Consider the following 12,884-nt stretch of genomic DNA (forward strand, 5'->3'; position numbering starts at 1 on the left):
GAGAGCGGCAGGGAGAGAGAGAGAGAGAGAGAGCGGCAGGGAGAGAGAGAGAGAGAGAGAGCGGCAGGGAGAGAGAGAGAGAGAGAGAGAGAGCGGCAGGGAGAGAGAGAGAGAGAGCGGCAGGGAGAGAGAGAGAGAGAGAGAGCGGCAGGGAGAGAGAGAGAGAGAGAGCGGCAGGGAGCGAGAGAGAAAGCGGGAGGGAGCGAGAGAGAAAGCGGGAGGGAGCGAGAGAGAAAGCGGGAGGGAGCGAGAGAGAAAGCGGGAGGGAGCGAGAGAGAAAGCGGGAGGGAGCGAGAGAGAAAGCGGGAGGGAGCGAGAGAGAAAGCGGGAGGGAGCGAGAGAGAAAGCGGGAGGGAGCGAGAGAGAAAGCGGAGGGAGCGAGAGAGAAAGCGGGAGGGAGCGAGAGAGAAAGCGGGAGGGAGCGAGAGAGAAAGCGGGAGGGAGCGAGAGAGAAAGCGGGAGGGAGCGAGAGAGAAAGCGGGAGGGAGCGAGAGAGAAAGCGGGAGGGAGCGAGAGAGAAAGCGGGAGGGAGCGAGAGATAAAGCGGGAGGGAGCGAGAGATAAAGCGGGAGGGAGCGAGAGAGAAAGCGGGAGGGAACGAGAGAGAAAGCGGGAGGGAGCGAGAGAGAAAGCGGGAGGGAGCGAGAGAGAAAGCGGGAGGGAGCGAGAGAGAAAGCGGGAGGGTGCGAGAGAGAGCGCGGGAGCGAGAGAGAGCGCGGGAGGGAGAGAGAGCCCGGGAGGGAGAGCGCGGGAGGGAGAGAGAGCGCGGGAGGGAGAGAGCGCGCGGGAGGGAGAGAGCGCGCGGGAGGGAGAGAGAGCGCGGGAGGGAGAGAGAGCGCGGGAGGGAGAGAGAGCGCGGGAGGGAGAGAGAGCGCGGGAGGGAGAGAGAGCGCGGGAGGGAGAGAGAGCGCGGGAGGGAGAGAGAGCGCGGGAGGGAGAGAGAGCGCGGGAGGGAGAGAGAGCGCGGGAGGGAGAGAGAGCGCGGGAGGGAGAGAGCGCGCGGGAGGGAGAGAGCGCGCGGGAGGGAGAGAGCGCGCGGGAGGGAGAGGAGCGCGCGGGAGGGAGAGAGCGCGCGGGAGGGAGAGAGAGCGCGGGAGGGAGAGAGAGCGCGGGAGGGAGAGAGAGCGCGGGAGGGAGAGAGAGCGCGGGAGGGAGAGAGAGCGCGGGAGGGAGAGAGATCGCGGGAGGGAGAGAGAGCGCGGGAGGGAGAGAGAGCGCGGGAGGGAGAGAGAGCGCGGGAGGGAGAGAGAGCGCGGGAGGGAGAGAGAGCGCGGGAGGGAGAGAGAGCGCGGGAGGGAGAGAGAGCGCGGGAGGGAGAGAGAGCGCGGGAGGGAGAGAGAGCGCGGGAGGGAGAGAGAGCGCGGGAGGGAGAGAGAGCGCGGGAGGGAGAGAGAGCGCGGGAGGGAGAGAGCGCGCGGGAGGGAGAGAGCGCGCGGGAGGGAGAGAGCGCGCGGGAGGGAGAGAGCGCGCGGGAGGGAGAGAGAGCGCGGGAGGGAGAGAGAGCGCGGGAGGGAGAGAGATCGCGGGAGGGAGAGAGATCGCGGGAGGGAGAGAGATCGCGGGAGGGAGAGAGAGCGCGGAGGGAGAGAGAGCGCGGGAGGGAGAGAGAGAGCGGGAGGGAGAGAGAGAGCGGGAGGGAGAGAGAGAGCGGGAGGGAGAGAGAGCGCGGGAGGGAGAGAGAGAGCGGGAGGGAGAGAGAGAGCGGGAGGGAGAGAGAGAGCGGGAGGGAGAGAGAGAGCGAGAGGGAGAGAGAGAGCGAGAGGGAGAGCGAGAGAGAGAGCGGGAGACCATCCTGACTTGGAAATATATCACCGTTCTTTCATCGTCACTGGGTCACAATCCTGGAACTCGCTCCCTAACAGCCCTGTGGGAGCACCTTCACCATACGGACTGCAGCGGTTGAAGGCGGTGGCTCACCACCATCTTCTCGAGGGCAATTCGGGATGGGCAATAAATGCTGGCTTTGCCAGCGACGCCCACATCCCAGGAACGAATCAATAAATAAGTTCTAGGAAATCTCCTCTGCGCCCTCTCCAATGCTTTGACATCCTTTCTACTGCCTGGTGCCCATGATTGGACACAAGTCCTCCCTTCCCTGGTACCATTCACGCAAATCTCCTCTGCGCCCTCCGCAAGGCCTTGGCTTCTTCCCCGACGTGACGAATTGGATACAAAGTGAGGAGTTACTTACTTCCTGGAGTTCTGCAGCTGCAGTCGCTGGTTGAGAAGGCGGCGGTGCTGGGGGTGAAGGTGGGTGGTGTCCGCTCGAAACATGGACTGCGAAGACCTGAAAGGACAAAGCGTTTGGACATCAGTCTCTTGTAAACATCGCAAAACAACTTTTATTGTCACAGTGCCTTCAACGTAGTTGAACGTCGCAAGGTGCTTCACGGGAGCGATCATCACAAGAACTGGCATTGTTACAGCGTCTTTTGCCACCGTAGGAGCTCCCAAAGAGCTTAACAGAAGAACACAAGAATTCGGAGCAGGAGTAGGCCATTCGGCCCCTCGAGCCATTCACTAATATCCTGACCGATGAGCTACCTCAACTCCCCTTTCCTGCACGATCCCCATAATCGCCTGATTCCCTTACTATCCAAAATTCGATCGATATCTGCCTTGAATATACTCAAAGACTGAGCATCCACAGCCCTCTGGGGTAGAGAATTCCAAAGATTCACCACCCTCTGAGTGAAGAGATTTCTCCTCATCTCAGTCCTAAATGGCCGACCCTTTATTCTGAGACTGTGATCCCTGGTTCCCCAGCCAGGGGAAACATCCTCTCCCTGCATCTACCCTGTCAAGCCCTGTAAGAATTCTGTATGTTTCAATGAGGTCACCTCTCATTCTTCTAAACTCTGGAGAAAAGAGGACCACTGTACGCAATCTCTCCTCATAGGATAATCCCCCCATCCCAGGAATCAGTCTGGTGAACCTTCGTTGCAATTCCTCAATGGCAAGTATATCCTTTCTTGGGTAAGGAGACCAAAACTGGACACAGGTGCGGTTTCAGCAGGGCGCTATCTAATTGTAGTAAGACGTCTTTACTCTTATACTCAAATCCTCTTGTAATAAAGGCCAACATACCATTGTCTTTCTTAATTGCTTGCTGTACCTGCAGGTTACCTTTCAGTGATTCGTATACAAGGACACCCAGGTCCCGCTGAACACCAACATTTCCCAATCTCTCACCATTTAAAATATACTCTGCTTTTCTATTTTTCCCACCAAAGTGGATAACCACATTTCTCCACATTATATTCCATTTGCCATGTTCTTGCCCACTCACTTCGCCTTTCCATATCCCCTTGAAGCATCTTAGTATCCTCCTCACAACTTCCATTCCCACCTAGCTTTGTAATCATCAGCAAACTTGGATATATTACATTTGGTCCCCTCATCCAAATCATTGATAGAGATTGTGAACAGCTGGGGCCCCAAGCACTGATCCTTGTGGCACCCTTCACAGCCAAAGAAGCACTTTTGAAATGTAGCCACAGTTGTAACGTAGGAAACGCAGCAGGCCAATTTGCGCAAAGCAAGCTCCCTCCAACAATATCTGATAATGACCAGATCATCTTTTTTTAAAAAAAAAGATGTTGTTGATTGAGGGGTAAATATTGCCCAGGACACCGGGGAGAACGCCCGCTGTTGTTCTTCCAATACCGCAAGATTTTTACAGCCACCAGAGAGAGAAGTCGAGGCCTTGGTTTAACATCTTATCCGAAAGACGGCACCCTCCGACAGTGCAGTGCTCCCTCAGTACTGGCATTGGGAATGTCAGCCCAAGTCTCTCTCGTGGAACTTGAACCCACAACCTTCTAATTCAGAGCACTACCCACTGAGCCACGGCTGACACTAACAATTTGACACTGAGCCACACGACGGCATATTGCGGACAAGTGACAAAAAGCTTGGTTAGAGGTGGGTTTTAAGGAGTGTCTTAAAGGAGGAGAGAGGTTTAGGGAAGGAATTTCAGAGCTCGGGGCCTTGGTAGCTGAAGGCACGGCCGCCAACGGTGGAGTGATGGAAATCAGTGGCAGGGGCCGGGGGGGCGGGGGAGGTTGCATAGGGTCAGAATCCAGAATTGGAGGAGCGCAGAGACCACGGAGGGTTGTAGGAGTGGAGGAGGTTACGTAGACTGGGAGGGCGGGGCAGGGCCAAGGAGGGATTTGAACACCAGGATGAGATTTTTAAATCGAAGTGTTGCTTTACCGGGAGTCAAGGGTTATGGGGAGCGTGCGGGGGATTGGAATTGAGGCCAAGATCAGATCAGCCATGATCTTATTGAATGGCACAGCAGGCTTGAGAGAATAAAATGGGCCACTCCTGCTCCTATTTCTGATGTTCATTTTCATAAGAACAATCTATTTTTTTTTAACAATAATAAGGCGATTCTAGAACCAGGGGTCACGGTCTCAGAATAAGGGCTCGGCCATCTAGGACTGAGATGAGGCGAAATTTCTTCACTCAGGTGATGGTGAATGTTTGGAATTCTCTACCCGAGGGGGCTGTGGAGGCTCAGTCATTGAGTATATTCAACAGAGATTGATAGATTTTTGGAGATTATGGAAATCGAGGGATATGGAGATCGGGGAGGAAAGTGGAGTTGAGGTAAAAGATCGGCCATGATCTTGTTGAATACGGAACAGAATCGAGGGGCCAAATGGCCGATTCCTGCTCCTATTTCTTATGTTATTACGGGAACCAATGTTGGTCAACGAGAACAGCGGGGTGATGTGCGAGAGGGACTTGGTGCGAGTTTGGATACGAGGCAGCAGAATTTTCGAATGAGGCGAAGTGTACACAGGATGGAAGAGGTGAAGCCGGCCGGGATTTCCCCCGAGACTGGAGGTGATAAAGACACGGACGAGAGAGGTCGGCAAATATTCCACTGGCGATCGGGACCCGAATGAGCGGCGCTCAAAACCGCACCCTCGCCAGACGGGCACAGATTCCCTGCCCCCCCGCCCCAACCAACCCCCGTCCGCACCTGACGTTCTGTAGGTGTCCCGCCGTGGCCGCGCTGAAGTAAGGCCGGAATCCGGTGACGGGCGGCATCATCTGTCCCATCCTGCTTTGCAACAGGTTGGCGTTCATGGCAGTCAGGGGGCTCCCCACCAAACCTGAGACTCGGGCAAAGTGGCTGGGGGACATCCTCCCCGTCTGCTGTGGGGGGGGGGTCAAGAAGACACAAAGTCAAACGCACGTATACACACACACACACACACACACAGTGGGGGTCACGTCTGCGAGGGATGAAAAAGATACACCCAAGCGAGGGTTCAGCACCACGCCCCCCCCCCCCCACCAAAAGGAGACGAGCGCGAGTTTGGACGCCCCACCAATCCCAGGGGAATGGGAACCCGACAACAAATTCAATAGGGAAGGTAGTAAAGCTGAAATTTGAAAGCTAGAATGCAGAAAATGAATCTGTAAGACAGAGGAAACAAGGGTGAGTAAGTAGTAATCAAGGGGGTCTTCCTGTTCTGAATGCTATATACTTCGATGCAAGGAGTATGGCGAATAAGGCAGATGAGCTGAGAGCACAGGTCGACACTTGGGAGTATGATATTATAGCCATTATAGAAACATGGCTGAAGGAGGGGCAGGTTTGGCAGATCAATATTCCTGGCTACAGGATTTTTAGACAGGACAGAAAGGGGGGTAAAAAGGGGGGAGTGGGTCATGGTATTGATTCAAGAAACTATTACAGTGGTTAGGAGGGATGATATGTTAGAGGGATCACCAAATGAGGACAAATGGGTCGAACTGAAAAATAAAAAAGGGGCGATCACACTGCTGGGTGTGTATTATAGACCCCCAAATAGTGGGAGGGAGATAGAGGAGCAAATATGTAGGCAAGTTTCTGAGAAGTCCAAAAACCATAGGGCAGTAATAGTAGGGGATTTCAACTATACTAATGTTGATTGGGACAAATATAGTGTGAAGGGTATAGAGGGTGCGGAATTCCTAAAATGCATTCAAGAGAACTTTTTAAAGTCAGAATGTAACAAGCCCAACACGGGAGGGGCGGTTCTGGATTCAGTTTTGAGGAATGAAGCTGGGCAGGTTGAAGGAATCTCAGCGGGAGAGCATTTGGGTGCCAGTGACCATAATTCAGTCAGATTCAAGTTAGTTATGGATAAGGACAAGGATAGACCAGGAATAAAAGTCCCAAATTGGGGAAAAGTTAATTTTACTCAGTTAAGGAGGGATTTGGCCACAGTGGACTGGAAACAGCTCCTTGTGGGTAAATCAGTGTCGGAACAGTGGGAGGCATTTAAGGAGCAGATCCGGAAGGCTCAGGCCAAACACGTAGCTTAAAGAAAAAGGGTGGGAATAACAATTCTAGAGCCCCCTGGATGTCTAGGGACTTACAGGGGAGGATAAAGAAAAAAGGGAAGCTTATGTCATATACCGACTGTTAAATACTGTAGAATCTCTGGAGGAATATAGAAACTTCAGAGGTAAAATTAAAAAGGGACATTAGGAATGCTAAGAGAGAGCATGAAAAATTCTTGGCAAGTAAAATCAAGGAAAACCCAAAGATGTTCGATAACTATATTAAGAGCAAGAGGATAACTAAAGGGTAGGACCTATTAGAGACCATGAGGGTAATCTGTGCGTGGAGGTGGAAGATGCTGGTATGGTTCTTAATGAATACTTTCACAAAGGAAAGGGGCAATGCAGATACTACTATCGAGGAGTGCGAAATTCTGGGTGAAATAAACATAGTGAGAGAAGAGGTATTAAGGGGTTTGGCGGCTTTGAAAGTGGATAAGTCCCCAGGCACGGATGAAATGTATCCCAGGCTAATGAGTGAAGCAAAAGAGGAAATAGCAGAGGCCTTGACCATCATTTTCCAGTCCTCTTTGGATTTGGGCATGGTGCCGAGGACTGCTAAGGTGGTACCCTTGTTTAAGAAGGGAGAAAGGGATAGACCAAGTAATTACAGGCCTGTCAGCCTAACCTCAGTGGTGGGAAAATTATTGGAAAAAATCCTGAAGGACAGATAAATCTACATTTAGAAAGACAGGATTAATCAGGGGCAGTCAGCATGGATTTGTTAACGGAAGATCGTATTTGACTAACCTGATTGAATTTTTCAAGGCGGTACTAGGAGGGTCAATGAGGGTAGTGCGTACGATGTAATGTATATGGACTTTAGCAAAGTTTTTGATAAGATCCCACATAGCAGACTGGTCACAAAGATAAAAGCACATGGGATCCAGGGCAAAATGGCAAGTTGGATCCAAAATTGGCTTAGAGGTAGGTAGGTTCCAGCGGGGTTCTGCAGGGCTCAGTACTGGGTCCCCTTTTTTGTGATATACATTAATGATCTAGATTTGAAGAGAGGGGGTATGATTAAGAAGTTTGCAGATGACACTAAAATTGGCTGTGTGGTTGATACTGAAGAAGAAAGTCATGGACTGCAGGAGGATATCAATCTATTAGTTGGGTGGACAGAACAGTAGCAAATGGAATTTAATTCAGAGAAGTGTGAGGTAATGCACTTGGGGAGGGCTAATAAGGAAAGGGTGTACACATTAAACGGTAGACCAGTTAGAAATGCAGATGAACAAAGGGACCTTGGAGTGTTTGTCCACAAATCCCTCAAAGTAGCAGGCCAGGTGGTTAAGGTGGTTAAGAAGGCATACAGAATGCTTGCCTTTATTGGCCAAGGCAGAGAAAACAAGAGCTGGGAGGTTATGCTTAAATTGGGTAATATACTGGTTAGGCCACAGCTGGAATTCTGCGTGCAGTTCTGGTCGCCGTATTATAGGAAGGAAGTGATTGCACTGGAGGGTGCAGAGGAGATTTACGAGGATGCTGCCTGGAATAGAGAATCTTAGCTCTGAGGAGAGATTGGCTAGGCTGGGTTTGTTCTCCTGGGAACAGAGGAGGTTGAGAGGAGACCTCATTGAGGTGTATAAAATTTTGAGGGGCCTGGATATAGTGGATAGCAAGGGCCGATTTCCCTTGGTGGAAGTCAATTATGAGGGGACATAGGTTTAAGGTGGCTGGTGGAAGGTTTAGAGGAGATTTGAGGGGAGACTTCTTCATGCAGAGTATTATGGAGGTCTCGAACTCACTGCCTGGCAAGGCGGTAGAGGCAGAAACCCTTACCGCATTTAAAAGATGCTTGGATGGGCACTTGAGATGCCATAACCTGCCAAGAGCTGGTAAGGGGGATTAGACTGGATAACCTCTTGTTGGCTGGCACATATACGATGGTAAGTACTTCAGAGAACCTAATAGGGCAAGAGCGATCTCCTGGACTAGTTCCGATCGCCTGGATGGAATTTTCCCAGATTTTTTTCCCCCAATTGGTCTGGGTTGTGGGGGGGGCGGACTGGTTGGGCAGGATGCTCTTTACCTGTCCGCCATTATTCATTGCTTTATAGGTAACCTTCAGGGCTGCTGACCAAGCGCCATGTGGCTCTTTGTCGGCCGGTGCGGACACGATGGGCCGAAATGGCCTCCTTCTGCGCTGTAAATTTCTATGTTTCGAAAACAAACCTCAACTGCCGAAAGATCATGGTCAAGTCCTGCTACACCATCCCATCAAATACTCCCAGGGCAGGTACAGCATGGGTTCGATACAGAGTAAAGCTCCCTCTACACTGTCCCATCAAGCACTCCCAGGGCAGGTACAGCACGGGGTTAGATACAGAGTAAATCTCCCTCGACACTGTCCCATCAAACACTCCCAGGGCAGGTACAGGGGGTTAGATACAGAGTAAAGCTCGCTCTACACTGTCCCATCAAACACTCCCAGGGCAGGTACAGCACGGGGTTAGATACAGAGTAAAGCTCCCTCTGCACTGCCCCATCAAACACTCCCAGGGCAGGTACAGCACGGGGTTAGATACAGAGTAAAGCTCCCTCTACAGTGTCCCATCAAACACCCCCAGGGCAGGTACAGCACGGGTTAGATACATACGCTGCCTCCATCATATTGCTTCCCCATCAGGCTCGATGGCGAGATCCCCATCACAGTGTGCAGGCGAGAGTATAACTCCAGCACGTCTTAAAGCAGGGTGGGAATGAATCGTCCATCGGTCAGGAGTTTGACAACCACCATCGCTCAGCATGCAGGCGAGAGTATAACTCCAGAGCTGGACGGGTGATGCAGCTGTGCGGCGCCCGAAGGCAGGAGTTGCCGAGCCTTGCGTCCGACTGCCGGTGCGCAGGCGACAGTATAATCCTGCTCTGCTGCAGCTCGGATACAGGGCAGGACCCTGTGGCAAAGTGCCCGTGCAACAGCCACACACAAATGCATTGCCCGCCAGCTATCTGCATTCTCCATCGTTTCAAAATAAGAATGGGCAGCAGTGCCGGGCAGTATAACTGCGGTCTGAGAGCTGCGCACTGAAAGCGACAGGTACCAGTCTCGCAGCAGTTATCAAAAGACCCTGCATTTATACAGCGCCTTCCCCGGCCTCCGGATGTCCCAAAGCACTTTGCAGGCAATGAAGTACATTTCATGAAGCGCAGTCACTGATGCAACGTAGGAAATGCCCAGCCAATTAGCGCACAGCAAGCTCCCACATACAGCAATGTGATAACGACCAGATAATCTGTTTTAGTGATGTTGATTCAGGACACCGGGGAAAAACTCCCCTGCTCCTCTTCTAACAGTGGCTGTGGAATTGTTTCTATCCAACTGAGGGGGCAGAAGGAGTCTCGGTTTAACCTCTGAAAGATGGCAGCTCCTACAGTGCAGCGTTCCCTCTGCAATGCCCCTCCGACAGTGCAGCGCTCCCTCAGTACTGCCCCTCCGACAGTGCAGCGCTCCCTCAGTACTGCCCCTGACAGTGCCGCACTCCCTCAGTACTGCCCCTCCACAGTGCAACTCTCCCCTAGTACTGCACCTCCCACAGTGCAGCGCTCCCTCAGTACTGCCCCTCCCACAGTGAGGCGCTCCCTCAGTACTGCCCCTCCCACAGTGCAGCACTCTCTCAGTACTGCCCCTCCGACAGTGCAACTCTCCCCTCAGTACTGCACCTCCCACAGTGTCGCACTCCCAGTACTGTCCCTCCGACAGTGCAGCTCTCCCCTCAGTACTGCACCTCCGACAGTGCAGCACTCCCTCAGTACTGCCCCTCCAACAGTGTGGCGCTCCCTCAGTACTGCCCCCCGACAGTGCAGCGCTCCGACAGTGCGGTGCTCCCTCAGTACTGCCCCTCCGACAGTGCAGCGCTCCCTCAGTACTGCCCCCCGACAGTGCAGCGCTCCCTCAGTACTGCCCCTCCGACAGTGCAGCGCTCCCTCAGTACTGCCCCTCTGACAGTGCCGCACTCCCTCAGTACTGCCCCTCCGACAGTGTGGCGCTCCCTCAGTACTGCCCCCCGACAGTGCAGCGCTCCGACAGTGCGGCGCTCCCTCAGTACTGCACCTCCGACAGTGCAGCACTCCCTCAGTACTGCCCCTCCGACAGTGCGGCGCTCCCTCAGTACTGCACCTCCGACAGTGCAGCACTCCCTCAGTACTGCCCCTCCGACAGTGCGGCGCTCCCTCAGTACTGCACCTCCGACAGTGCGGCGCTCCCTCAGTACTGCCCCTCCGACAGTGCGGCGCTCCCTCAGTACTGCCCCTCCGACAGTGCGGCGCTCCCTCACTACTGCCCCTCCCACAGTGCAGCGCTCTGACAGTGCGGCGCTCCCTCAGTACTGCCCCTCCCACAGTGTGGCGCTCCCTCAGTACTGCCCCTCCCACAGTGCAGCGCTCCCACAGTGTGGCGCTCCCTCAGTACTGCCCCTCCCAAAAGTGCAGCGCTCCGACAGTGCGGCGCTCCCTCAGTACTGCCGCTCCGACAGTGCGGCGCTCCCTCAGTACTGCCCCTCCCACAGTGGCGCGCTCCCCCAGTATTGGCACAGGGAGCGTCGGGCTGGATTATGGGGCTCCAATCCCACGAGTAGGACTCGAACAGACGACCTTGCGACTCGGAAGGAGAGTTCGCGCGCTGCCCACTGAGCCACGGCTGACAGCCGCACAGTATCCCTAGGCCCTCAATGCGAGAGAGATGGGAGACAGAGTTGGCGTGAACCGGGCAGAGAAACGGGAGACAGGAGTGAAGGGCAATAACGAACAGCGGTCGGGGTCGTCTCATTCTCTCGCTCGCCCTCTTCTCGGACCCTCGCTCCCAACGCCGCCCCCACTGCAACGACATACCTGGGTTGTTCCAAGGAGAAGCGGGTTCAGCACCTGGGTGATGTTGCCCTGGAAATGGTGGGCACGGAGTGAGGAATTCTGGAGAAAAGGTGGTGGGGGGGGAGGGGGAAAGAGAAGACAGGAACAGTGGGTGAATGCCACAATCCGGTGATATTCCCACATCTGTTCAACAGAGGAATCAGTTCCTGGAGAGTCCAGGGCAACAAGGACGAAGGTTAAGATTGCAAACGGCCACTTGGCCCACCATGGCTATTCTTTCTTGTGCTCCTGACTAACTTGAGCTGTTCCGCGCCCCACCGCCGCGACTATGCCCCACTCTCCCCCATTCCGAGCTCTACTCTATGATAGGGTTTAGGGCTTAGACAGGTTAGGGTTTAAGACAGGTTAGATGCAGGAAGAATGTTCCCGATGTTGGGGAAGTCCAGAACCAGGGGTCACAGTCTAAGGATAAGGGGTAAGCCATTTAGGACCGAGATGAGGAGAAACTTCTTCACCCAGAGAGTGGTGAACCTGTGGAATTCTCTACCACAGAAAGTTGTTAAGGCCAATTCACTAAATATATTCAAAAAGGAGTTAGATGTAGTCCTTACTACTCGGGGGAGCAAGGGGTATGGCGAGAAAGCAGGAATGGGGTACTGAAGTTGCATGTTTAGTCATGAACTCATTGAATCGCGGTGCAGGCTCGAAGGGCCGAATGGCCTACTCCTGCACCTATGTTCTATGTTTCTCCAAGGGAGTCACGGTTTATGGGGAGCGGGCAGGGAAGTGGACTTGAGGCCAAGATTAGATCAGCCATGATCTTATTGAATGGTGGAGCAGGCTCGAGGGGCCAAATGGCCGACTCCTGCTCCTAATTCTTATATTCTGTCCTCTCCTCCCGACCCCACCCAAATCCCGACGACAACCCGACCCCCGCCCCCCCACTGCGACAACGCACTCTCTTTCCCACCCCCCCACCTCTCCGCAATACTCATGCCCCGGCCAACTGCCCTCCAGCTCCGTTCCTTGGTGCTCCCTCCCTGGGACAGCTAGTTAATGGCACAGCGAGATGCCGGGGATGGTGGTGCGCATCAAGGGCTCCAAGGGGCCAGGGTGAAGGGACTCTAAGCCCCTCCCCGTCAACATCTCTCCTCCCTCCCCCTTGCACCCCAGCCAAGGGGGTGTACCCGGAGCAGCAGGACCTGAACGAGCCCAGGCGGTCAGACCGGGCCCTTACCGTGACGTTAAGGAGCTGGGTCGGAGACATCCTCTCGCTGAAGGGCGACGAGAATCGCTGGTGAATCGGAGCCCGCACGTGGATGGGGGTCGGGCACAGGATGGATGGCTGCAAGAGAAGGAAAGAAAGACGTGGATTTTATATTGCGCCTTTCACGACCAACAGACGTCTCAAAGCGCTTTACAGCCAATGAAGTACTTCTGGAGTGCAGTCACTGTTGTAACGTGGGAAACGCGACAGCCCAATTTGCGCACAGCAAGCTCCCACACACAGCAATGTGATAATGACCAGATAATTTGTTTTTATTATGCTGATTGAGGGGTAAATATTGGCCAGGACACCGGGGATAACTCCCCTTGCTCTTCTTCAAAATAGCGCCACGGGATCTTTTACGTCCACCTGAGAGGGCAGACGGAGCCCCAGTTTAAAGTCTCATTTGAAAGACGGCACCTCTGACTGTGCAGCACTCGCTCAGCACTGCCCCTCCGAC

General features: G+C 53.9%; 1 protein-coding gene across 1 annotated transcript in view; it reads right to left on the reverse strand.

The window, feature by feature from the left end:
• LOC139274043 (protein PAT1 homolog 1-like) overlaps nt 1-12,884 on the reverse strand; it is an 86,482-nt gene that overhangs the window by 46,683 nt on the left and 26,915 nt on the right. The window contains 4 exon segments of the mRNA XM_070891097.1: nt 2,192-2,287; nt 4,994-5,169; nt 11,179-11,256; nt 12,395-12,502. Coding sequence (XP_070747198.1) covers nt 2,192-2,287; nt 4,994-5,169; nt 11,179-11,256; nt 12,395-12,502 — 458 coding nt within the window.

This window comes from Pristiophorus japonicus, chromosome 9 (assembly GCF_044704955.1).
Source record: "Pristiophorus japonicus isolate sPriJap1 chromosome 9, sPriJap1.hap1, whole genome shotgun sequence".
NCBI classification, from domain to species: Eukaryota; Metazoa; Chordata; class Chondrichthyes; family Pristiophoridae; genus Pristiophorus; species Pristiophorus japonicus.